We start from the raw sequence: 25,440 nt of genomic DNA, 5'->3' as shown, positions 1-25,440 counted from the left end.
AGGGGGAGAAATATTCATGCTCATGAAAGGGGTGCGACCATGAGAAGTTACTAAAGTATATGGTCGGGCTTCCTTTGGACCTTCTGTTCATCATGGATTGAGGTACATATGGCTGAGAGGGAGAATTCGAAAGATTCTGGTGAGCGAGGCAGGATGGTCCGGTTTATAAAGGACCGGCCCTGGGTAATTCGAGTATGATTCGATACAGATTAAACAAACCACGACCTCCCTAGGCCGCCGCTATCCGGCAAGGGGAGCTGTCCGTGGGGCTTTCCTGCCAGCGGATTGTGAGAGGAATGTTGGTAGAAAACGGGGATACACAACACAGGCTTTTAAGACATCCCCTACATCCTTGGCAAGGATGCAGACTATAACGAGTGTCTCCAGAGCAAATGACGATGGATATGCTTCAGTGTCCCGTGTTGGTGTTTCAATCTGTGACTCAAGTCAAAGAAATCATGTAACTGCTGGGACAAAGTGATGTGTGGATAGGTTGTATTGCTGCTTAAGCGAGATATGACCAGGAGACTCACAGGGCTAAAATAATCTCCGAAGCTGCGTCGTGCAACGATTAGCGAGGAGGAGATCTCCTGAGCAGGCAAGGAATGAGTAATGTCTCAAGATTTGGGGAGTTGATAAAGGGGGTTCCTTATCTTATCGCTGCGGTGATCAAGCTCCATAGCTCCACCTGCGCGTCAATATTGGCTGATCGGGAGAATAGTCTACCGTCGTGCTAGAATGATAGTAGCTAACACAAAAGTATCTATTGTGGGAGAGAATGATGAACGCGAGTTCATTGTGGCAAAGATCATATCCCTAAACCAGAGGCAACAACTTCCTTAGTAAAATCCAAGTCTCCGCACGCCCACTGTGCCAAGGCATCAAGGACGCAGTAGTGTAGCAATTGCCAAGGGGGACGCCCTGACTCCAACCCGCAAGCCCGGCGACTATTGGCCCCCGGGCCTGCCGATCGCAGCGGGCGATGGAGCTGAGTTGGAGCCGACAATGGGCTGTCACTCGTCCACTGCACCTAAGCAGCCAGGGGCATGCCGATCCCAACCCCAGGGTCCCGCGCCGATCCCGCCGATTGCTGTTTCGGCCTGCGTTGGCGACGCTGGCCAGCTGTTGCTGCTTCCCTGCTATCGATTCTACTACCCAGTAAGTACGTAACTTGTTTTTATGTGGATAATATTATTATTCCAAAAATATCCGGTGGGCTAACCTTGTGCCTGCATCACATTCACTAACGACTCACTTTGATTATGACGCCCGATCGGAAAGAGCATCGATCGACAGCGCCTCCTCTCCCTGCCTAAATAAACGGTCGCGCCCATCCCCATCCCTCTTCGTCATCCCTACCTGACCCGTCTTTTGTTCCTTTCCTCTTTCTCCCAACCTTCCCTCCTCTCCACGTTCTTAACATTCCATTCTCTCCCTCGTGCACGCCCAGGTATGTGTCATTACCATTTCTATTGTCTTTATATTATCGAATAATTTCATTTGTCTAGAGACTAACAACGAGCGATCCTCTAGTAATCACAAACGCACGCCAACAATAATAACCCTTTACCTCTTCAAATTCCCTTACTCCACATATCACAATGCGTTTCTTCGCTGTCATCGCTCTCCTCGCCTCTGTCGCTGTCGCCAGACCGGCTGAGAATGGCGCCCTGAGCGCCCTCAACGTCCAGGTTATGTGCCTTGGAGTGAGTTTGGCCATGTCCATCATGTCATGATACAACAGCTTCCTAACAATTCCCAGCGCGACGACGGCCTTTGCGTTGGCGGTAACATCACGGCCGCCGGAAACAGCTGCTGCCCTCCTCTCGTCTGCGGTTCTGACCGGGTAAGTATTTCACAACATTGGCGATTTGCACCACAACGACTAACAAATATTACTTCTTCAGAAATGCCACTAAATGCCAAGCACCGAAGTCTGCCACGTTGACCATCAAGGAATACTCTATAAGCTGTGAAGATACATAATGTGTGTAGGGGTGAAAGGTGTGATGTCGGATACGCTGGCGTGGGATGAAGGCATCTCGAACGGCCGGGTTCATATTGTACTTGTCGAATACGACTAATATGTGTCAATAACATTGCGATGCTGACAAGCTCGCTCAAAAATCTCTGAGTTGGGGTAGTTAATTAGGAAGATATACTAACTCTATCTATTGCCATTAATTACTCTGACATATTGACCATGCTGGTAAACCATTAGCTTAACGCTGACCTAGGGACGAGTGACGTGCAACGATGATCACCGTATGATGAACTATTACTACATCTATCCCTTGTCTTCTGCTCCGATATCCCCTCCAATTTGCACATTCAACCCCCTCCACGCCCTGCACAAAGCCTGCGACGCGCTCCCAAAGACGCGGAAATGCCGTTCGTGAACACTTTCCTTTGACATTTCATGGTCAAGCGTCTTGAACCTCTTTCTGCACCCGCAGCCTACGAACGCAGCCAGAACATCACTCGGCCCAGCTCTTCACCAATGCCGACTATCATTCCTCTAAGGCAACCTTTGAAGAAATCGCCAGAGTACCTGATTTCCTCGACTTATTTTGATTGCCATCCAACACTGATTATCGCTGGTCGGTATCGGAGCTATTGTGTTGAACAAAAGGAGTGGTGATACGTGAGACATGAATCTATTTCTTCTCCCCCTAAAGCCTTGAATTTGATTACCGGTCGCTCAATCTTCTACACATCACAAACAGTAGATCCCGATCCTCTCTTGAATCACATGATGAGAGATGGATGGCCTCAGGATCATGTGTTCCATTATTTGGAAAATTTGTTAACACGCGCATCTACTACACCGTACAGCAGAGTCCCCCTTCAACAGGTAACTTCGACCCGTCGACTCGACTCTTTCTCAGCTGTGGTCCGGAAAATGTGATGTTTATCAGACAGACAAGACGCCGAACAGATTGTTGCTCGCCCCGTAACTAATCATTTGATAAGGACATGCCCTTTAGGAGTCCAAAACCTCCCGTCTTCCTCTTCATGCCGGTGGGACCATGTCTCGTTGCGCCTACAGGTGCTCTCGTGCTGCATCAGTTCTGGTTTCAGACACGGGCAGCGCACATTTGCTCATATCGCACATTACACATCGAAACTTCAAGAAACGTTCATTGGCGCGATATCGCTAACATATCATACTTCAGAAACTTCATCATTCTTGGCTCCAAGATACCTCCAGACTAATTCATTCAATCCCCCAATCAAGCAAACCCAAACCACTCCATATCCTTATCCCCATGAATCGGCACCGTATGACCCACACCCGTCGCGAAGATTCCCTGCAGACTATCTCCCCAGATCGTCGTCTCGTAATTCGTCTCTGGGGTGTTCGCCTCTGTCTTCTCCGGTGCGCTATAATCATATCCAAACACTCCAGACCACTGCTTGCACGTCTCGTAGTAGTTCTGAGGGTACAGCGTCGTGTCTATACTACCGTGGTAGATCTGCATCCTTGGACGACTTCCTGAGTATCCCGAGTACATTGCCTCGGCAATACTGGCCCAGTGCTCGGGGGTAGTAATTACATCACCCTGGGCGCAAGTGGAATTCCATCCGTCTACTTGGTTGGTGTTCGAGTAGAAGCACCCGGCTGAGACGCCGGAGTAGACGGTGGCGGCGGCGAAGAGTTCGGGGTAGGTTGCTGCCATTACATTCTATTTTTATTAGCATGCACAACTTTTGCTATTTTAATGTGTAGAGAGGGTAACGGTTTGAAGGGAAGGGAGAAATACCGTCATCATAGCCCCCGAACTCGATCCCGTCACGAACACCTTGGTGCTATCGGCCCCATACTCGCTGATCGTCCACGTCACCATGTTGGCAATGGAGTTACTGTTTCCACCGCCATTGTGTGTTAACGTTGCCTGCGAGCTTACGTCCCAACAGCCACCGGAGTATGGGCTGGACGGGTAGATCACGATGAAGCCATATTGCTCGGAGAGAGTGGCGTAGGGGGAGGCGCTGTAGTAGCCGGGACCGGTGCCGGTGCCTATGCTATGCTTAGTATTGTGGTGTATATTGTAGAAAAGTGGGGGAACATACAGTAGTGGATTGCAACCACGATACCGGGATTCGAAGCCAGGTTGTTAGGCACGTAGATGTACATGCCTACATTTGTAGGGTTGTCACCGAAATCGGTGACTTGTTGGAGACTGCCACTGCGCTTGACAGCATGGGCGGCGATGGGATGGAGGAGGGAGGTAACGAGGGTGGTGATGACGAAGAGGAGGTGGGTTGATAGTAGCATGATGGCTGTTTCTGCCGTGCTAGGCAGTATGTATGAATCTTGTTAGATGGAAAGGGATACAGCTTGGGCAGTAGGGAATACGCCAGAGGATTCGAAGACGATTTATACCGCTGCAGGGAGCGGGTAAATTGAAACATCGTGGAGTAATTGTGTGTTTCTATAGTTATACGGAGTATTGGTTCAGTGGGTATATTGCGGTGGTCTAGACATAGGAAAGACAGTGTAGGCTGATTTCATCACGGAGATTAAGCAGGGCTAATGTGACAGCCGTGACAGCTCCGACATGAGGAGTCTGGGATAGACAGCACGGAGTGGGAACTCCAGATCGAAATGGTTAGAGATCGTCGTTGCGGGCCGAACTCCGTAACAGATCCCGTTAGAGCCACTGCAGGGCTGGACCACTGGTAATTCTTCACACTGGCGGCTGTCCGAGTCTACCATTAAATAGCCGGTATTCAGCCAGAATGGATATTTGGCTGCGGAATAATCTGGGGTAAAGCTTAAGCAATCGGCATATTTCTATGCCATGTGAGTGAGCTTCTTGGGAGTATACACCCGGAGCTGACGAACGGATAGTTTGGATAACAGTCATAGCAGGCTCAAGTCAGACCTGAACTCTGTCGCAGCCTTTTGCTTGAGGCAAGAAAGGTTTCAGATGGCTTAATTTGGATGAAAAAGAAGTGGAAAATATGATGTGGGTGGTCCAGTACATGGTTGGACTTATTGGTGACTAGTAACCCTAGTTTCTGGAGCACGGCCTTACATCTCAGATAGTTAGTCGATAGGACTTTGGTTTTATCTAATCGCATTCATCAGTAACGTGGTTATTTTTTCCGTCAGATGAAAGGAGGAGAGGAGAGCATGTAGCTGTCCCACAAATACGATATCCGCCTCTCCCCGTCCTCTTTTGCACTGTCGAGGTCGGTAGCATTTCAATTCTGGATTTTTCATTATGCGAATCCGGGCCTCTTTACTTATCTACCTTTCTTTATATCCTCCTTTGTCGTAAGCCCAGATCATAGTGTTATCAATGGCAATACCACCAAGTCCACCTTTCTGGCGTCATACCGTCTTATTCCTTGATATACTCTGCAAGTAATAACTGTGTCATCCCGGGCCCATGGTAAGTATTTCCAACGACTCATTCACCGGTAATCTGCAGTTTCCTCTAGCCAATAGAAGCTCTCTACTCTCCTAGATGTTGGAAGAATCGCGAAAATCCACTTTGCCCTTTTGGCCAATAGCGACGCGCCGGTTTCATATCTGGGACGCGACGAGGCTGACAATGGGGTCCTTCCTAATCGAGCAAAAATGATGCCTGAGGTCATTATTAGGACCTAGTGACATCCACTCCCAGACCGCCTTGTTATAGGCTAACTAATGATACAGCAAGATACGATCATGCGCAGACTTGGAGTTTTTAACATACAATACAAACTAACAGTTCGGTACATCAACACCCAACGAATGAGGAGATTTCGCAGGTTAGATCTAGAGCTGTGCGCGAGCTTCTGCAGCAGGGCCTAATGGGCTCTTGAAGCCAGCAAACCCGTTGACTTTTGTATCTTCCAGCTTGGCACGGAATGCTCCCAGTCCCCCAAAGTAGAAAAGACTCGACGTTGCGTCTCCTGGTACGTTCTTCCTAAACATCCACGATGACCCTTTGTTGAAAAGAAGCATCTTCGCTATCTGCTCGCATACCTCAGTCCACTCACGCTCAGCTTGTTCTGTGGCTTCGATCTCACATTGCTGCCCTGTGTGTCTGGTGATATCCTGGGCCTGTCGGATCGCGTCTCTCAAAAAGCTAACCTGTATTTCCAGTAAAGGAGGCACGTTGCCGAAAGCCACCCTCGGACCAAGCACTGTCAGCAGGTTTGGAAACCCGGCAACTGAGCAGCCTAGATAGCAGTCCGGGCCAGTACGCTTCCAACGGTCATACAGAGTTTCGCCCTTCTCACGCCCTTGAATGTCTATTTGAGCATAGGTTCTGTCCATAGCGTCAAAGCCAGTTGCGACTATTATCACGTCTAGCTCGTGGAGTTTGCCGTCTGAAGTACAGATACCTTCTGCCGTTGCCTTGGTGATGGGATATTTCTTTATATCAATCGCATACACGTTCTCCCGGTTGAACTGCTCATAGAATCCAGCGTCTGACAACGGCCGTCGATTCCAGGCCTCCTTTGGAGTCAAAACAGCCCGCTTCTCGGGATCCTTCACAATCTCTGCAATCTTCCTGCGAAGGAATCGGCAGACCTCTTCATTAGCCACTGCATCCATAGCAATATCTGAAAATTCTGCAAACATCATCTGGATACCGTTTCCGTCCCTCCAGAGATGCTCCAAGATCTTCTCACGCTCCTTTGGGGACACGGACATGAATGGTCTGTCGTGCTCCAGAAAGCCCATTCCCAGCCGGGAAGTCAATACGTCTGACCAGACCTGCGGGAACTTCTCATCCATTGATTTCTGTTCTTCGGGAGTCATGTGCTTGTCGTTTGCTGGGATAGTATACTGTGGAGTACGGATGAAAACATGGAGCGATTTCACCTTGCTAGCAATAGCAGTGACTACTTGTACCCCGCTTGAACCAACGCCTATGACACCAACACGTTTGTTTTTCACTTGAATGCTTGGATCCCACGCAGCTGTATGGACAACCCGGCCTTTGAAGCCTTTTAGACCAGGTATATTGGGGACCTTGGGCTTGACGAGAACCCCAACAGCCGTGACAAGGTATTTCACGCGATATATATATCCAGTCCGGCACTGGACCCTCCACACCTTAGCAATATCATCCCATCTGGCAGCGATCATCTCCGTATTGAAATGGATGCGGTTTCGGAGATCATGTTTCTCGACAACATTCTTGAGATAGTCCAGGATTTCTGGCTGGGTAGAGTATCTTCTCACAACCGGATGGGTCTGCAGCAGTTCTTCGTCGAAGGCATAGCGATAAACATGACTCCAGCTGTCGCTCAGAGCACCCGGGTATCGATTCACATACCATGTGCCACCGACGTCACTTTCCTTTTCAATCGCCTGGACAGCCAAGCCTTCCTTGACGAGGGTATATAGAGTATAGATACCAGAGAAACCAGTCCCTACAACGAGGGCGTCGAGGCAGTATTCATGGGACATCTTGCTGTTGCCAGGGGCACTGCTTTGGGTTGGAATTCTCCCTGTCTTTTTGTGAGCTCGCTGAGATCGACTAGTTTATATCCCTGTGCTCTGATTACTATTCAGCTCGACGTCTGCAGTGCTTCTGTCCTTGGCTAAGGATCCTTACATATGTGGCTGCACCTTAACCAGTCATCGCATTGACAGTGGCCGGCCTCATAAGACACATCCTGGTTGCTGGCCTTAAGACGTAACACGAGGATGACATACCAAGGCCACCTTCATAATTAGGAGCTAGGACTCTTCGTAGCATGCCCTAAGTATAAGTATAGAATCGAATTGGCCTGCAACTCCCCAGATAAGAACCGGGCGGTCACGCGATCTGAGGCTAAATGGCCGCGATCTTTTCACTTTCCGTCTTCTACCATCTTTCCCACCCTCATAGCTGCTTCGTGATTCTTGTTTGCGAGTTTGAAGCCGTTTCCGGGACATCAAAGTCAATATGCTGACTATTCTCATGACACGGCGGAATCCAGAACCCAACTTTAGGCCTCCAACCAAACCTACCCCGCTCTTCGTGCTCACACTCTCGCTGCAGTTCTGTATTAGCCGATCGCTTCTTAAGCTTCAACAAAAAGATCTCGGAATGCCCGAATTTTGTGACAGGGAATATACTTGCCACTTTGCAACCTGACAGTCAACACGAGGACTTCAGCAACTCGTGACCGAGATGATCAACGATGCCTTTGATCGCTCGACAGCTGTAGGTTTATCCCAAAACTCTCTGTATCCTTCACCTTTTCATTATCTTCCGACTGGAGCTGTCAAAGTGTAACAATACTGCCTTTAGTGTATTAACGCTTTTTTTCCCCGTGCAGAAGCCATGGCCTGACCGTGATCATACCAAGTCATCCTTGAAGCTCTTCATAATCCGTGGCGCGATAACTTCATTCACTCCCAGGTGTCCGAACTTAAGCACAGTCATGACCCGAGCGTCCCAATCTTCTTTAGCTTCCCCATAACCAAAGACTATCTAGCCAATACTCGTCAATCTAGGATATCCTACTTGTTCAAAAAGTCTGCCTGCGGAATGAATCCCGATCAGGCAACGCAACATCCACTTCGGGACGATATACGGGGACATTCTTGGTGTGACTATGGCATAAGCTGAGTTACACAGAGGCTTGCAGGTATAAAGAGACTGAACTCTACTCTGCGTATCTGATGTAAGCATCATATATGGATCTCAATCGCCCAACATGCGACGGATTGCTTTACTCAAGACGCTCTGTCTCTTGCTTATAGGTCTCACAACCAATGTACTAGCTCGGTCTCGGCCTGAGCACAAACCAGGATGGGTACGCCACGGTCAAGTGAGAAAGGGCTGGATGCACAACCTGCAAGCTCGCTCCGCAACACCTTTATTTTCCAGGCACGTCGAGCAACTTTACAGTAATCAAGTCTCCCAATGAAAACGTCTGGGGAGGCCTGACAGATGTTGAGACAGCATCTGTTGTGCACTGGCTGCTCCAACAACCCGAGCTTAACCTAACCGCTACCGATGACGCCGGAGAGTGGGATAATACAATGTAAGCTTAGCTACTCCGTTCACGGTAGCACACTGACCACATAGTTCCCTTGTCGAACTGATGCGTCCGAACAAGTCCGATGTGCTGCAGTATCTGGACCACGATCAACCCCCTCCCACGCGTTATGCACATGTTGTGCTTGACGTACGTGCTACTCTCGACCCATACTACGCCGAAATACTGGTTGGACCTCTGCCAGTTACCAATCAATCTGCCACCACTTGGGTGCCACTTGAATATCCTTACACGCGCAAGACACAAGGCCGCATACGCAATCTTGACGCTGACCACGACACCATTCACTCTGAATGGCTATACAAGATCAGCGCTTCGATAGTCGACATCACTCTGGAACTCTTCAACGGCACAGCCTTAGGCCTAGACAATGATACCATAAGAAACTCAGGGATTAACCCCCTGTGGCAGGGTGATGGTCGGACCATCCGTTGGAATACATTTTGGAACCTCCCTGTTGACGACTTCGACGCCAGCAGCATTCTTCCCCTGGGATTATTCTTCAAGTCCGACATCACAGGCCGTGATCCATCCAAGTGGAAGCTCGAGGGCTGGCTCTACAATAACATATTCTACGAAACCACCAACGCTTTTCGCAAGGCATACTACTCCCCAGGCTTCGTCAAGCTCCTCTCCAATGTCGAAGGCGACTGGGCACGAACAGACCAACAGGGGCCGATCCTTCCAGAAGACCAAAAGCAGCCTTCAGTCATGCTTGCCCCATCAGGAGCACGGTACGCTCTCGACACCAACCAAAAATACGTAACCTGGATGGGCTTTTCCTTCTATATCGGCTTCTCCCGCGACACCGGTGTTTCCATCTTCGACGTCCGCTACAAGGGACAGCGCATTCTATACGAGCTAGGTCTACAAGAAGCTCTGTCACACTATGCAGGAAACGACCCCGTTCAATCCAGTACCGCATACCTAGACTCCTTCTACGGATTCGGCCCATACACATTCGAGCTCGTCAAAGGCTACGACTGTCCAATTTATGCCACATATCTCAACACCTCCTTTTACAAGTCCGAATCAACACACACCCACGTCGACAGTCTCTGTCTCTTCGAATACGACACTGACTACCCCATCCAGCGCCACACCACCCAAAGCTACGTGTCCAGCACCAAGAACATCTACCTCACTCTCCGATCCGTCTCCACCATCGGCAACTATGACTACACCATCAGGTAACACCCTTTCCACCATCCCTCACTCACTCATCACTCAACTAAAAGATCAATCCCAGCTACACCTTCCACCTCGACGGCACCATCGGCATCGAAATCCGCGCCTCAGGCTACATCCAAGCCGCCCACTCCACCCACAACACCAACTACGGATACCAAATCCACTCTGCCCTCTCCGGCTCCATGCACGACCACATCCTCAACTTCAAAGCCGACTTCGACATCCTCGGCACCGCTAACTCCATCGAACTCACCTCGCTCGTTCCCATCACCACCACCTACCCATGGTCCAATCCCAACAGACCCCGAAACACAATGCACCTCTCCCGCCGCATCCTCTCCTCTGAAACAGAAAGCCGTCTCAACTTTCCCCAATCAGCAACAACAACAATGCTCAGCATCATAAACCAAGACGCCCGCAACTCTTACAACGAATACCGCGGCTACCGCGTCCTCCCATCCTCACCCCTCTCCTCCGGACACTTAACAATCATAAACTCAAGCACCCTAATCCACGCAGCCCACTGGTCCGAACACGACATCCAAATCACCCAACACCACGATCACGAACCGCGGTCCGCGCACCCATACAATAACCAAGACGTATATAACCCCGTGATCAACTTTAACGAGTTCTTCGATGGCGAGGACCTCAATCAGACGGATCTGGTGGTCTGGGTTAATTTGGCGATGCATCATGTTCCTACTACCGGGGATTTACCGAATACGGTGATGACCACTGCGGTGGCGGGGGTGAGGTTTGTGTCGGGTAATTATTTTATGGGGGGTCAGAGTCGCGGGACGGTGAATATGGTTAGGGTTGGTTTTGGAGATGAGGATGTGGTGGAGGAGGTGGAGACGTTTGGGCAGGCCAGGGAGATGGTGGAGGTTGTGGTGAGGCCGGTGGAGGAGGTGCTTTGGGGGTGATTATTATCTTTTTATATCTGATCTGTGTGTATGGATCCTATAGCATCTATCTATATATATCTCCCCCCATCCACCGTAATCACCTGTCCCGTCATATAACTCGACTCCTTGCCCAACAAGAACCCAACCGCATCAGCTATCTCCTCTGGCTTAGCACACCTCCTACCCAGTGGCACCTGACTCGTGTACTCCTCCTGCATCATCTTAATCGAGATACCATCTATTAGAGGCGTATCCGTAGCACCGGGCGCCACGCCATTAACTCTGACCCCCTGGCCCGCAAAACTGGCAGCCCATGCTTTCGTCATGCCCAACACGGCATGCTTGCTCACCGTGTATGACACGTACCCCGGGTTAGCGTGAAAAGACGCCGTTGAGCATAGATTTACAATCACCCCTCGGCCTTCTCTAGCTGTCGCTGGGTTGAACTGCTGATCGGCTTCGCTTGGGAGAATGTGCGAGAGGAATGCTTTCCCCACGTTCCATACGCCGCGGACATTCACCTCCATGACTCGGTTGAAGAGCTCATCGGATTCGAACCCGAAGGCGACGGGTTGGTAGGCGATTCCGGCGTTGTTGATTAGGCCGTGGAGGGTTGGGGTGGTGGTGGTTATTTGGTCGAAGGCTTTTTGGACGGCCGTTACGGAGGAGACGTCTGTGTTGGGGTAGAAGTGGAGGTTTTTCTCCTTCTGGGAGAGGTGGGAGGGGAGTTCTGGTGGGGTGGATGAGATGTCGAGGACGTGGACGATGGCGGATCGTGCGAGGAGGTAGTGCAGGACGGCGAGGCCGATGCCTGAGCAGCCGCCGGTTAGGACGTAGGCTTTGCCTGAATGGTAGTCTGTTGTGAGGGTCATGGTCTTAGAGCTCGGGTGTTTTGGAGTTTTGGGTTGAATGATGAGGCGAGAGTGGGTTTGGCTATGAGAGGGGCTGGTTGGTGCTTTTCAATGGTAGAAATCTGATAGATGGTAGCTATTGCGGTGTAGATATAGCACAACATGTATAGGGGTGGACAATCATGTAGATTGCTGTCCAGGTTGAGGTTCATGCATTGGGATGACTTCTGCATTGAGCAAACGGCATGAATGTGGTTTTACCCACCAATTAGCAGCCTTGTCCAAGCAGGGATGTTTCTCGAACTGATGGAAACTGCACCCAACACAGTCTTCGATAGGCCAGCCAACTTCTTGACTTCAAGTTTGTGCGACTGTCAGATGCGTGGTAATCTTGTTTTAGGAACACTAGTAGGAACTATGGGCCCAGTGCGTCTCATGCTGATAACCGATGCACATTGCTGTCCAGTCGATCACACACCCTTGTCTAGCATGCTGCAGCGACTGACATCATACTTATTTGGTAGTGATCGCCGGCTTTCTTAGTTTGACGTATCATTAGCGCCCTATCTCAAGCATCCCTTGATCTCGGCGGCGTTGGTCATGTATGTGGTCGCTTTTGGTGGTTTTCAGCTTCCCTTAACTGCAAATGTCCGTTGGTCTGCAGCTGAACATTTTATGCAGCAACTGTCACACTAGGAGAAGAGCAATGGTTTCCGCCCTGAGGAAAGAACCTGCACATTCCAAGCATTTCACTTGGAGGGTTGTCATTTTGGCACACATCACTGTAGTTCAGTAAGCTCTCCTTGCTCCATCCTAGGTCTGGCTTCCAAGACCACACTGCCAATTTCAAAGGCCAGACTGTGTGACCATTGGTGGATGTTTGCAAACCCCACGCTATACAGAGCTCAGTGAGAGATTTTGGTCCAGCATCACTAATTAAGCCACAGCCTCCCTAAGCGCTCAGCATCTGCCTGGGGATTCGTTTGCCATAGTCTAGGCATTCTTCTCCCCAACCTTCCATCGTATGAAATACTTCGTCCGAGCCTGGATCTCGACACCAACGATATGAACTCGGCGATCTATCAAATTTTCATAAGTTTGAGGCTCGAAGTTCGAGGGTTTCTGCTTATACACCGCATTTCAGACACGCGAAGGGGGTTCGAATGCGTATGACTTGTTGCTATGCTGCTTAAATTATTCTTGATTCCCGGGATTAGCATCTCTCTGTATTTATGATTGTTGGTCACTGGTAAGCATGCACCTCTATTGTGCAATTATCCGCTGTGCTTACACCGCTCATCCAATAGTATGTGGGGTCCAATGAGGTTATGCACCAGATCTTTATCATTAGCAAGTGTCCGGGGCAGACAGCAATGACAAGGGATATTGTTCTTTCCGGTCCAGCAAGGCCGCCAGAAACGAGGTCGAAGCCCTGTAGTATTTCTCGAACTTCAGGCAGACGAGAGCATTTCTAGTGCACAGAGACTCTAAGAATGTTCGGTTAGTTAACCACCAACTAAAACTACCAGCGAAACCGACTAGACGAATCAAGTCAGTCTCCATTTAAGCGAGGCCATGCACGCTTGCGAGCCAAACAAATTTCACTGCACATAGGATAAAAGTCCCTAGTGCAAACTAAACCAACACACCCACCAACTAGTTAGTAAAAGCCCCATTGTCCGTGACCATCATATCCCTTGCAGTAATCCGCGTGTCAATCCCAGTGATGATCTAACAGCGCTGCACTAAAGAAGAATAAGGAACGGCAATAGAGAACCAACCTGCGGCCGAAAGCGCCTACCATCCATACCGAAAGACGGAAAATATGTCTCATCGTACCCAAGGATCGCCCGAGCGGCCCTCAAATTAGCTTTCCACGGTTTCCACCAGATCGGGCCCGTCATTCCCCTTTGGAAGATAATTCCGAACCACGGTTCTAGCCCTTTGGCCAGAAAGAGGGATTCAGGTACCCTGATACAACACCCAGCCGCGATCGAACCAGCATCAGTTTGCGAGATGGAGAATAATCTCGCTCAAAGGAACCAGTTTCCGGTCGTTTCCGGGTCTTGGCCGAGGGGTATCCACTGAGGCGAGCTCGCTGGATCGGCATCTATCTATCTAGACTAAGTTTTTCTGACGGGATGTAGATAGTCTAGTATCTTGGAGCATTTGTTAGCTTGTGTTTTATGAGGATGGTCGTGCTGTGGAATGCGGATTCTAATAATATCTGGTTCGTAGGAGAGAAAGAGATGAAGCGAGGCTTACCAGGGTTGAAGTTGTCGGGCACCGTTGGTTTCATTGGGCTAGTGTGTGAAGTAGAGGGTTTTCGTTCCTTCTGGTTAGCGTGCAATAAGTGCTAGATAGACGCAGGTAGTGTTTGGAGAGTGTGATTGAAGCCAGATGGAGGTGGACTTCGGTAGTTTATCAAGCTGATAGGTGCCGCTGAGGTATTCGAGCCATTGTTGTGCACTGATTGGATCAGTACAGCCACGTATGTCCTTTTCCGACGCTCATATATGGCAAATCAATGACCGTCAGTGAGGCCATAGGACAATTCGGCTTGTCCACTCAGTGGTGCTCAATCTCATCCTCAACGAGTCTATCATCAAGCTGGTTCACGATGCACGATGAAACGACAAACAGGGCATAAGCTTACAACCAGGAAGTGAGATACGGACAAGCTCAGTCAGGCAGCATTGATGGAGATGCAGAGGAAGTCCGAGTCAAAAAGGAAAGTCGAATCCGTGCGCCTCGTCACGAGATCCCTCGGTGTGCCTGAGGTTCCATCCAACTCGGATGACAGGAAGAAACATTGAATTTGATCTCGTCCTTTACCTTCCTCTACCACTCTCAATCTACATTACTACGAGTCATCTCCTGCTTGGTTCCTCTATCATACCCGCACAGAAGAATGCACAGGCACAAGCTAACTACGTACTGCGTATCCTCGACCAGACAAGTCCGGCCCCAGTCCCACCATCCTACATCCTGCCATCATGCCCGCGAACAGTATCACCGCGATAAGGGTTCTAAGAAAATGTCTGCCTTGACAGGATGAGGTCTTTTCCGCACGCCCGGAGCCCTTGGCGCATACGTCACGACTATCGTGCAGTTGAACCCAGGGTTCAACTTCTACCGTATATCCGATGGTTGAGAGATGATAGACAGGGGGGGTCCAAGGGCATGAGGATACAGGGACAGACCAATTGAGCATCACGTCCTTACCCCGAAGGGTATATCCGTGGAGGGACCCTAGCCACGTGCTGGATTGAACTGGAACAATCGTTTCGGCCGGATCCTTCAGAGGAGGATGGATCATACGGTATACCTGTTCAGGGTCGAACATATCCAGTTACTGTGTCTCCTTGACTATTACTGCGCCCGACCCCACGCCAGCCAGCCAGCCAGCCAGACCCTGGCTACAACCGCAGCGCGTGCATTACACCACTCAGGATTCAGGAGGTTAGGATGGCCGTTACCATTCTGCTATCCGTGCAAGGTCTTCCCTAAACGTCCGACCCGACAAGACATGGCAGTATCCGCTCTGGATTCGAATCCCTGTCCTAGATTGTATGATCACTCTCGTGAATGTTTCTCGGGATGGCTGGCTGGTGGTAGTGGACTGACGCGACACCCCTCCCTCCCTCCCCTCCCTCAGTGCAACGAGACTGCCAGGGGTACGTAGTATAGAAGAAGGTACAAAGTCCACCGGGAGAAGGGATAGGATAGGACAAAAGAACAAACGCCCGCCGACACAACCAAACCAAGGCAGGGAAGAGCGAACTAGAGCACCAGCATCCAGCATCCACCGACGATCGTCATTCCAAATATGATATAGTCTTTTCATGCGTTCGCCCTAGTGTGTCACGGTACGTGCATCAATAGAATGCAATCCGACGATCGGGGTAGCATCTAGTCCGCGGAAGTGTTCTTGCTGTGAGTGAGAAAGAGAAGAGACGGACGACGAGTCAGGGTTGCAAGACCTGGAACAGAAACAGAAACAGAAATAGAAAGTTTCCATGTTCGCCGATGTTTCGGCTCCGAGGCAAGAAAAGTAAGAAGTGTGGTTCGACCGGACCAAGGAATTAATCAATCAATCCATCCATCAATCAATCGATCGATCCTTAACTAGGCTCAACGGTTGACCCCGCAGCCTTGTCACGAGCGATATAGTAGTAGTACGTACCTAAGTAGTAAAGTTTAGTGAACTAGTACTCGTCAGTCGTGACACATAACATTGGTGTGTGCGGACTAGATAGATACTAGTACTTTGTAGTAATAGTAGTAGTAGTAGTAGTAGTGAATCCGCCACCGTCCCTCATTTTTTTGTTTATTTTCTTTACTGGCGCCCCCCCTTTCCTCATTTCGGACTTTCCGGGTCTCGCCGTTCGGCTCATGGATCGGTGCTATCCGGCCGAACAACAGGGCAAAGTGCACTTGAAACGAGAGGTGTGGATTCCATCGCAAAAGAACAGACAAGACAATCTGGCTTTTGGTTCGAAGCCTCATTCATCCTCCCTAATATTTTTTGGCTATCCCGTTTTGTTCTTTTTGTTTTTCTCTCTTTTTTCCCACCCACATTCTCGTCGCCTTTGACCCTCATTGTCTTGTGGTGTGAAGATGGCATTGAGGCTTTTAAACCTTGCCTTGGCGCTCACTCACTAGATGGGGGAACCCCCCCAACATGCAAAAGGAAATAACCGTGAAGCCACTCCCACTTATTTCGGCGCCCGACAGGAAGAGGGACGAAACACCAGGAAGGAAAGAGGATCACGAGCAATGTGGTTCCTGAAGGGGAGAGAGAGTCTTGGGAAAGGGAAGTCGAGAACGACAAGATCTTCTAATCAAACTTTAAAAGAAATTATTATTACAGGAATTCGGAACCGAACTGGAAATCGTCTTCGAACCCAAACCGACGAACTGCCAATTCCGGGAGGAATGTTCGGGCGATCGTTTTCTTCGGCCGAAGCGGTCATTCTTCGGCCGGGCAAGGAAGCTGCCTGATCCGCGAGTCAAGCTCGTCGTCAAACCCAAAGACGCCGCAGCAGCAGCAGCAGCCCATCTTCATCGCCATCCAACCTCCGCCGCGAGGGGGGACTGCTTCTCACGCCCCGGTCCGCCCATCTCTCCGCTACAAATACCCGCCCGCTGCCTGGCCTCGCCTCGCCTCGCCCTGCCCTCAACAAAACCCCCCCCTTCACTACTCCCGGGAGTTGAACGAACCAAACCCCCCACCTCCCTCTTGCTATGTCTGGAGAATTCTGCATCCTGCTCGATTCTTCCACCCCCTCACACCGCTAGTTATCAGGGGGAAGGGGGGAAGCTTGTCGACGCTGGCTATAGGGTCATCAAGGCTCGCCCATGGGGCACACTGTAATATATGCGGCATGAACTGACACGGTTGTTCAGCGGAGGAGTCTGCTGGTACGACTTCTCTCAGCCGCCTCACTGGTGTAGGTGTACTCTCTACGGGGCGCTTCATACACCCAAACAGCGGGTGAGAAGGGACCGGGTGTGTGAGCCCGTGCGCCCGCGTCCGTTGGGGCCGTCGCACAAATTCACTAACTAGAATGTTTTTGGATGACTGCCCGGTTGATGGGTCAAGCATTTCCCGAACTCATGCTGGGAAATAGCATTACATCCGAAACCTGGTGAAGAATGTTGTCAATATGCCCGTCTGGAGAAACGCTCTGGCTAGAGGAGTACGCTGGTACCCCCGATCCCAAAGTGGAGGATGGCGATGCGAACGAGGTGGCAGGGGAAGTGTTCTGCAGGCTGGGTACCACCTTCGGCACCACCCGGTGGCGCGTTTTGCGCGCACGGAAGGCGGCACTGACCTCCCGAAGAGCGTGAAGGGAAGATGCAAGGTGCTTGGCAGTGTCCGTCTTGCTGTTGTGGTCGCTGCTCTTATCGTCATGGACATGGTCCGACAACGCCGCTTCCAGTTTCTCGATCAAGTCCCACGTCTGCGGATGCAACTGATCGTTGTTATTCGCTACCAAAAGAAATGCTGACGCAATGGTTCGTTGCAGGCTAATCCAGGTTCGCGACGCATGGGAATTGATGGAATGCAGCTCAATGAATGCCTCGATCGTGTTTATCAAGTTCGTCAAGCAATCCTCCCGAACAATTTCGCGCCGCTGTTCATCCATCGGGGTGTCCGGATCCAACGAAACTCGGCACATGAGAGATATGAAATACGAGGAATGGAGTCGCAGTTCGGTCCGTTCGATATGCTCCCCGAGCGTCGCACAGCGTTCGCGGGATTTCAAATGCGGTGCGGCCTCGGCAATGATTCGTTCAATGCGTTGCTTATACTCTCGGATTTCGTGGTACCGCAGGTGGGAATGATGCGTGAACATCAGCCCTCGCAGCATGTCGAGGACAACCTGAATCAGGCGGCAAAGCGTTTCAAAATACCCTCGGTGACCGGGCATCGATTTCGGATCGTACGGGATCTCTGGCTGGTTGATCATGGTAATGGATGGTCGGTCATACGCCAAGGAAAAATGACTGTTCTGAAAAGCCATTGCCCACCTGATTGCGTTGCGCATTAGCATCGGAGAACTCTCCAGTCACTCTCATGATTGTCGATGATTTCCCTTACCATACTCTTCTCCGCGCCGCCTGCGTGGCTCGCGAAAACCCCGAGGTCTCGACATGGAGACCCAGCACCATGCACATACGCTCCGTCATTCCTTTCAGTCAAGTGCATTAGCTTCGAGCTGCTGCCTCGTGTGCGTTGAATGTTACTCACCCAGCAACGTGTAAGATGCGCCTGCGTTCATGTTATACGACAAGACACTGCCAATGATCAAGAGGATCTGGATCACCTCCAGGGATGGCTGAGACACATAGTTCAACATGCGCAGACAATGGTAAGAACAAGACACTGAGGCGCGTAAGTATGAAGTGAATAGAAGCTAGTGTGGGGGTGTCGACCAACCGTATACCCACGAGGTCAATTCTCGTTCTTTCCCGGGCAGATCAGATAGTTGAGAGCCAGATGCTAAAACAGCAAATAGAAGGCTAAGAAAAGAAACACTCATGCCAAACGGCTTCACTAGGCCATTAGCATCCGGACTATATACGCCACCCGCGGCCTGTCGGCCCTGCAACAGCTTGTTCATGTCCGCTTCAAACTTGACGAGATCGGGCAGCACGGGATACAGCACCGCACCAATATTCCGATAGAAGGCTAGAAATTTTCGGCATTGCTCATCGTCGGGCAGCACATTGCACACGCCAGAGATATTGAACGTATACGGATCCGACGACCAAAGGTCCACGAAGGGGTAGGCGGCCGACTCGTTCCCCATCGCCAGCTCGGTAAGAAGGTCATCTTTGGGTAGCGCCTGCGCCGTGTCCTCGGAAACCTTCGATTTGTCTAGAATGTCCACCAGAGCAGACCTCGATCCGATGTGGACTGAGTTTGTTCTCAGCGTAGTTGATCCATAGATGCCCTCAGAGGCAGGCGATTCGTCTTCCTCCTCCTGCTCCTGCGACGGTTCCGATCGGGAGTGGGCAACTTTCCGCGCGCCGTGCGCCTGAAACAGGGAGCCCAAACTGGTCAGGATCTGTTCCATTGTCTGCATCTTGGAGTTGATCTCGTCCCATTCCTCTTGCGACAGCGTTACCATCTCCGATAGACCATCCTGGTTGGCAGAGCTGGCTGATTCGGGATCGGCACCGTAGGGACCATCGCGATGGGCGGCAGACTGATAAGCCGCGGAAGGCATGTATTGCGGCGTATTGGTGGCGGGAGTCGTAGCGGACGAGGCATACTGGTCGGGAATGAAGGAGGCCGGTCTGGGAGCGGTGGGTGGAGGACGACCGTAGGAGCAGGTGAAGTTGCGCTTGACGCAGTTGCCGCATGGGACATTGCGATCGCAGCGGACCTTGCTGGCACGGCAAGGTAGGCAAGTTTTACACTCGCGCGGCCGGCGACGGATAGGATATGTAGGCATTGCTTGCGGTAGGAGTTGCAGACGTTTGCTTGGTCCCCGCTATTTGGGAGGGGAATCTCGGGGATTGATGTGCGTGACGGAAGGGAAGGGATAGACAAAACGTCTGTCTGTGCAACCAGACGATCATACACGCGCGCTTAATTTCCGAAACGGGGCTCTAATCGTAGTGCAAACGTGAGTAAAGATGTGAGACATTGGGCGAAGGTGTTCAAGATTTTAGAACCGAGCAAAAATAAAAAAAACGACACGTGCAAATTGGAGAGCAAGAAAGAGAGAGGGAGAGAAAGAGCTGCAGGCGAATGAGGATAGAGTTAGACGGGCCGAGACGTCAGCAACTCTCAGCGCGACGGAGATAGGCGATATTAGGACTGAGCAGAGGAGCAGGGCACGCAAATTTCAACGATGGGCTGCCGAGGAGGGCGAAACAGTGGAAAGCCAGACGTAGGAAGAGACAGAAGGAGGGGGGTGAAGAGACAGACAGACAGACAGACACTCACCGATCAATGGGTCCGACCCCGGCTGCTGCTGCTCGTAGGATTTTGAATCACCATGATAATAGCAGATGTCTTTTCGAGCAGAAATGATAGTAGGTTTGGGTTTAGGCAAGTGAAGCCCTGAGATAGTATGATGAGGAGTGACAGTTGGGGAAGTAAAGATAGTAACAAAAAGATGGGGACAAGATGGTCGAGGTTAGATAGACGATCCTCCGATCAATGCATAAGCCGATCTTTCCCTGGGAAGCAGCAGCAGCAGCGACAGCAAGCAGCTTTGGGGTGATGAACTGACTTTTGGAGGGGATCCGATCCGGCTCTTCTCTCTCAGCTCTTGTCCTTCCTACCCTCTCTCTGTCTCTCTCTCTCTCTCTCGCTCGCTCTCTTCTCTTCCTCTCGGGTGTCTCTCTCTGACTCGCCCCGGTTAGTCAGGCAGACATCGGCAAGAGAGAGAAAGCAGAAAATGGCATAACCAACCAACTAACTCAAACCCAACCTTCAGAGGCCCGCTGATGAATTCCGCGCCGTGGAAATGGAACCTTCCGAGATGGCGTGTTGTCTCATTCCCTTCTTCTTTCCCCTCCATCCGTTTCTCAACAAAGTTCCAATCGGGAACTGGAGACAGTCGTGCAATGCAGAAAAATCTATAAATTGTCGGTAGTAGTAGTAGATCTTATCATGCCTTTCCCCCCAATTGTTGAGTTCCCGATCGTTAGTCTTTTTTTTCTTTGCAGTTTCCCTTCACATTCCTTCTTTCCTTCCCTCGCATTGTTCTTTTCAATGTGTCTTGTCCGTCTGTCTGTTGTTCCGCATGGACCAAGCCAGCCGTGAATCATTCCCGCTCGGCAATTTCCCACCCAATGATTAATCGCCCATTGGTGTTCATCTGATGCTCCCTCATCGTTCGTCCTTCTCATCCTGGCTGGCGCTGCCTTCCTTCCCGGCTGTGTCCACACCATTAGGTTCCATTCCATCCATCCACAGTCTCGGGTCCGGTGAGGTCATCGACGCAACTCCCTGGGTTAGTCAACTTAGTTTGTCAACGTAACTCTGTTTCTCCCCACTTGTTAGTCTAGTTCACTGAATAGCATTGGACATCGTAGTTAGTGTACTCACTTCAGGCTTAGTAGCTTTGATTGTTTCCCACCTCATTTTCACCCCGGTATCGTAGCGAGCGAGCTATTACTTAGCTAGCAACTCTAGCAATCGTTGCATAACTGACGTCCAATTCGGTGAATGAATCGAGATTGTTCCGATTCTGATCCATTATAAGTTCGGGAGATGAAATGATGATGGATGTCAAGTCCGTGATAGAGAAGGCTGGTGGATGCTGCAGTGAGAGATGGATAGCGAGAGCTCAAAGCTACTGAGTAAGGAGAAGCATGGATGACTGACGGACCTGGCAGTTTGACAGGTCGGGGTCAGCTGACTGGGTAAGTACAGTAAGTGTAAGTATGAAAGAAAGAAAGGAATGGAAGGAAGGAATGGAAGGAATGGAAGGATGGATGGGTATGGGCTGATCTGCTTTGTACATTCTCTTACTGCACTGCTTTGCTCCTGCCGAGACGAGCTGGTAGGTAGTGGGGAGGTAGCTAAATCTACTACTACTAGGTTTGGATCGCTCCTTCCTTAACTGATGATGCGAAGTGATCTAATTACATGTCAAGTGAATGAAGACATCGATCTGCTTAATTGATGTTGTTGGTGTATTTCCATTTCCCTTCCTGTCTCTGCAGGTCGGGTACCAGGTAAGCGATTTGAAAATCCTCATCAATGTGATCGGTATATTTGGTGTATCTTATAGTATACATGACTTCATGAAGCATCGGGCAGGTCTCCACACCAGCTGCCTAGGGCTTCACTAGGTAATTTAGATAACATTGGGGGACGGTCGGCTCTCGTGCACAGCTTCAGAGGTGCCAATCAGCGTTGTCGTCCCCGCCACACGATGTGCCTAAGTACTCCGCGCCGGTCGTCTTCGCTTCCAGCACTACGGTGGGAAGAACGCACACAACCCTTGGGGGACCGCCGTCGCGTGGTCCGATCCCCGTCAGGATCGCGGCGGGAAGGGCAACCAGGGTCTGTTTTACTTTGCGCCCGCCGGGCAAGTACCGGTCGCCGTTGGGAGATGATGCCCTTCATGTCTTCTTAGAGGCTGCTACTGTCGCTTGGGAGATCTGCGGAACTATCCACCAATCATGCCAACGGGCCTTGTTCCCGACCTCTGGAATGGTCACCCGGAGGTTCACCGATGGGCTGTTGGCCGCTTCATCAGTTGGTTCCTTTGGCGTGCGCTTCTCCAATGCTTCCTTGACTGTTCCGATTGCAATACTGGCACCGATGCAGGCGCGCTTCGTGTCTCTGATGTCGCGCTTCCAATCTTCTTCAATGGCCGGTGCGGGGCTCTCCTCGCCATCGGAATCGCGGATAAAAGCCCCGTTCGCTAGCGTGGCTTCCCACGCTTTCCGGGCTTCCGAGATCGCCTTGGTGGCACGCTCCAGCACGATCTCATCACTGTCCCCTTCGAGCACCGCTTCCCGGCGGTACTCATCGTAGGGGACCAATTCCGGCAAGGTAATTGAAAGGAAGGGTTTCATGCGGAGTTCGTAGCGCAACCGGTCGCTAGAGTACGCTTGGGGTGCAGAGGCCGTTGGCAGGACACGATGGCGAGCAAGGAGCACGTACAGGGCGTGCAGGGAAATCGCAAATGCGTCAATCGCAACGATTTGCGTCGTGAGCCGTTCGAGCAGTTTGAGGGACTTCTGGAGGGCAGCATGTCGTTCAAGAGCATCGCGCTTCTTGGCGGCCACATCGGGAAGGTTTCGTTTGGCCGTGGCGACAGTGAACGTGCGGATACGGTCGATATGGCCTAGATGGGTAGAACAGATGTGGGACAGGTACCAGTACATCCCCGGTAGTTCTTCCGGTGCGTAGATAGAAAGCTCGAACCCGAGCTGTAGAATGAGACGGAATTGAACCAGTTTCTGATGGTAGGCCCAGCTACTGAGAGGGTATGAGTACGTTGCGTCGCCGTTAGCGAGCATCAGCGGGGGTTCTTTGCTGAGGGTACGGAGTTGCTCATCCAGGTCTTCCGCCTACAGAGGATTAGGCCTACCCATGCTAAATGGAATATCGGGAGACTTACCTCCATTTGCAAGTTGTCCCAGTCGACAATGGTATGGCAAACCGTACGGCGGATGCGGCAGCGATTCAGGCAGGAACTACGGAACGTGTCCACAAAAGGCTGCATGGAGTATTAGTCGGGTCAGGCCTTGGATAGAAACCTATACACGGGAAGAGAGAATGGGAGGTGCCTACCTGGGAGAAGCGCTGCACGAACGCGTCCATTTGCTTGGCAATCTGGAAGCGGGGGTCTGAAGGCACCTCAATATCGTCCATGTTGGCTTGCAGAAGTATACTAGACGGTAGTACAAGCTCTGCGAGCTCATCGTACAGGAACTGTTTAACCGGGACGGCTCCCAGTATCGTCATGTTGTTTACGATCATGGACTGAACCAGCGATCGGATATATACTGATGGCTGAGGCTTCCGTGACAGCAAAGTCCAGACAGTTACCTGCGTCCATTAGTAAGACATTGCTGCAGCGACAAAGCTGTGTGGCCACCCACCTTGAAATTGTAAGGACCGCGGTAACCGATGACTTCTTGGAGATCAATTGCGTCTTGACATAGTCGTCTCAGATGCGCCAGCGCATCGTCGAAATTGATATTCACCATCGGTCGTGGAGGCACAGTGCTGGCCAATTTTCTTTGAATCTTCCAACTGAATGAATCAGGCACTTGCGCTCCAAGGGTCGTCGATTTGGCCATATCATCCAATTGGGGCAGACAAGCCAAAAACGGCTCCTTTGACCTCGTCTCAATCATTTCGATATCTTGTTCCATGCCCTTCAAAAAGTCACGTCGGAAGAGGAGTCTTGTTTTTATGGCCTGCAGCACTTTCTCGTCCAACTTGTCCTTCTGTTCGTCAACCCAGTAGATCGCTTGATGAAGGAGGTCGTAGAATGGCTCCGGTTCGAATTGCGACAGCAGGCTGCGATTGTAGAGCTGGGTGACAAAGTCCTCTTCCTATGATGAAGGATTGTTGTTAACTGCAGAGCCAACAGAATGTAGTAAGCCAGAACCAACCTCGAAATAGTATTCAGTGGCTACTCGTGCATGAACAAAGTCGCAGCATTTGAGGAGCGCCAGACAATAAGCACGCAGTACCAGATGCACGATCGGGGCTTCCTTGTCATTACTCGCGGCACGTCCGCGAGAGAAGGTGGCTTCGTCGAGCGACTTCGGGACCGGCCATAAGAGCTTATCAAGGTAAAGGGATGTGAAGAGGGTTTGGGAAAGAGGGTGGCCCATATGCCATGCCATCTATCGCAACAGACCAGTTAGCATGGTCGGATGCAGCGTCAAATATTCGAGTGTGAGTACCTCAACATACCTCATGACACAGCAATCCGTCCATAATACCTAGGACCTCCTCCGGAGTTAGCTCCCGCGTCACATCGTAGTCGTCATCCAAAGCCTGCGCATGGTTTTCGCCGGGACCTAGATAACCACTGTCCATCTTGGAGTCCATAATCTATAACAAATGGGAGAATATCAGCTTCTGGTTCGATGTAATCGGCCGGACGTCTGTCAAAAGCATATTGAGTCGCAACCGACCTCCAACGCCCCAACTGCTTCGAAAAGTGTGAAGTAATCATCTTTGACAAGCTGGCCAGTTTTCAGCTCTGAGGTCAAGGTAGAAGAGTAGTTAGCGAGCAATTCACTCTATCTGTATGGTGGAATAATAAGAGGGCGGGCTGTAGAGAGGAAGTGGCTCACTTGAGGCAGCGGATGTAAATTCATCGGTGATGTCGCGCGGGACTACTGACTGCGTGACAACCCGCATTGTCGAAACAGGGAATGAGTTGTTAGGCAGCATGTGAAACCACGATCATTTGCAGCCAGCTGCCAGATTGTCTGGGTCGTCTAAAAAGAAAGGTTGTTCTGAAGGGGAAGGGGAATGAGAGTTG

General features: G+C 50.8%; 8 protein-coding genes across 8 annotated transcripts; 3 read left to right on the top strand and 5 right to left on the bottom strand.

Moving 5' to 3' along the window:
* Nucleotides 1–641: 641 nt before the first annotated feature.
* Nucleotides 642–1,238, top strand: BO79DRAFT_273957 (uncharacterized protein). Its single transcript, XM_025687553.1, has 3 exons — nucleotides 642–744; nucleotides 879–892; nucleotides 940–1,238. Exons 1-3 carry the CDS (start codon nucleotides 739–741, stop codon nucleotides 1,160–1,162), a joined length of 243 nt encoding a protein of 80 aa, XP_025535990.1. The 5' UTR covers nucleotides 642–738; the 3' UTR covers nucleotides 1,163–1,238.
* Nucleotides 1,239–1,363: 125 nt separating this feature from the next.
* BO79DRAFT_201739 (uncharacterized protein) lies at nucleotides 1,364–1,986 on the top strand (the record flags this gene model as incomplete). The annotated part of the gene is made up of 4 exons (XM_025681600.1): nucleotides 1,364–1,450; nucleotides 1,534–1,706; nucleotides 1,763–1,846; nucleotides 1,936–1,986. The coding sequence occupies exons 2-4, from the start codon at nucleotides 1,602–1,604 to the stop codon at nucleotides 1,984–1,986; spliced, it is 240 nt and encodes a 79-aa protein (XP_025535989.1). The 5' UTR covers nucleotides 1,364–1,450; nucleotides 1,534–1,601.
* Nucleotides 1,987–3,196: 1,210 nt separating this feature from the next.
* Nucleotides 3,197–4,279, bottom strand: axeA (putative acetyl xylan esterase; the record flags this gene model as incomplete). The annotated part of the gene is made up of 3 exons (XM_025688852.1): nucleotides 3,197–3,686; nucleotides 3,765–4,021; nucleotides 4,075–4,279. The coding sequence occupies 3 exons, from the start codon at nucleotides 4,277–4,279 to the stop codon at nucleotides 3,234–3,236; spliced, it is 915 nt and encodes a 304-aa protein (XP_025535988.1). The 3' UTR covers nucleotides 3,197–3,233.
* A 1,491-nt stretch (nucleotides 4,280–5,770) lies between these two features.
* Nucleotides 5,771–7,417, bottom strand: BO79DRAFT_258692 (flavin-containing monooxygenase; the record flags this gene model as incomplete). Its single annotated transcript, XM_025686318.1, has 1 exon — nucleotides 5,771–7,417. The coding sequence occupies one exon, from the start codon at nucleotides 7,415–7,417 to the stop codon at nucleotides 5,771–5,773; it is 1,647 nt and encodes a 548-aa protein (XP_025535987.1).
* Nucleotides 7,418–8,750: 1,333 nt separating this feature from the next.
* BO79DRAFT_290109 (membrane copper amine oxidase) lies at nucleotides 8,751–11,117 on the top strand (the record flags this gene model as incomplete). The annotated part of the gene is made up of 4 exons (XM_025688851.1): nucleotides 8,751–8,769; nucleotides 8,829–8,985; nucleotides 9,030–10,190; nucleotides 10,250–11,117. 4 exons carry the CDS (start codon nucleotides 8,751–8,753, stop codon nucleotides 11,115–11,117), a joined length of 2,205 nt encoding a protein of 734 aa, XP_025535986.1.
* Nucleotides 11,118–12,085, bottom strand: BO79DRAFT_49372 (SDR family NAD(P)-dependent oxidoreductase). Its single transcript, XM_025689333.1, has one exon. It carries the CDS (start codon nucleotides 11,969–11,971, stop codon nucleotides 11,168–11,170), a length of 804 nt encoding a protein of 267 aa, XP_025535985.1. The 5' UTR covers nucleotides 11,972–12,085; the 3' UTR covers nucleotides 11,118–11,167.
* A 5,465-nt stretch (nucleotides 12,086–17,550) lies between these two features.
* BO79DRAFT_156740 (Zn(II)2Cys6 transcription factor) lies at nucleotides 17,551–19,917 on the bottom strand (the record flags this gene model as incomplete). Its single annotated transcript, XM_025678832.1, has 4 exons — nucleotides 17,551–18,487; nucleotides 18,558–18,648; nucleotides 18,708–18,842; nucleotides 18,897–19,917. 4 exons carry the CDS (start codon nucleotides 19,915–19,917, stop codon nucleotides 17,551–17,553), a joined length of 2,184 nt encoding a protein of 727 aa, XP_025535984.1.
* A 2,416-nt stretch (nucleotides 19,918–22,333) lies between these two features.
* BO79DRAFT_201730 (N-alpha-acetyltransferase 35, NatC auxiliary subunit) lies at nucleotides 22,334–25,388 on the bottom strand. Its single transcript, XM_025681599.1, has 8 exons — nucleotides 25,250–25,388; nucleotides 25,088–25,155; nucleotides 24,864–25,004; nucleotides 24,557–24,793; nucleotides 24,038–24,496; nucleotides 23,727–23,984; nucleotides 23,554–23,652; nucleotides 22,334–23,503 (listed from the first exon to the last, which is right to left on the bottom strand). Exons 1-8 carry the CDS (start codon nucleotides 25,347–25,349, stop codon nucleotides 22,547–22,549), a joined length of 2,319 nt encoding a protein of 772 aa, XP_025535983.1. The 5' UTR covers nucleotides 25,350–25,388; the 3' UTR covers nucleotides 22,334–22,546.
* Between the last annotated feature and the right edge of the window lie 52 nt (nucleotides 25,389–25,440).

Source organism: Aspergillus costaricaensis (genome assembly GCF_003184835.1).
Source record: "Aspergillus costaricaensis CBS 115574 unplaced genomic scaffold BO79scaffold_34, whole genome shotgun sequence".
NCBI classification, from domain to species: Eukaryota; Fungi; Ascomycota; class Eurotiomycetes; order Eurotiales; family Aspergillaceae; genus Aspergillus; species Aspergillus costaricensis.
Note: the sequence above shows the minus strand (reverse complement) of the source record. Positions and strands in the feature narration are given on the sequence as shown.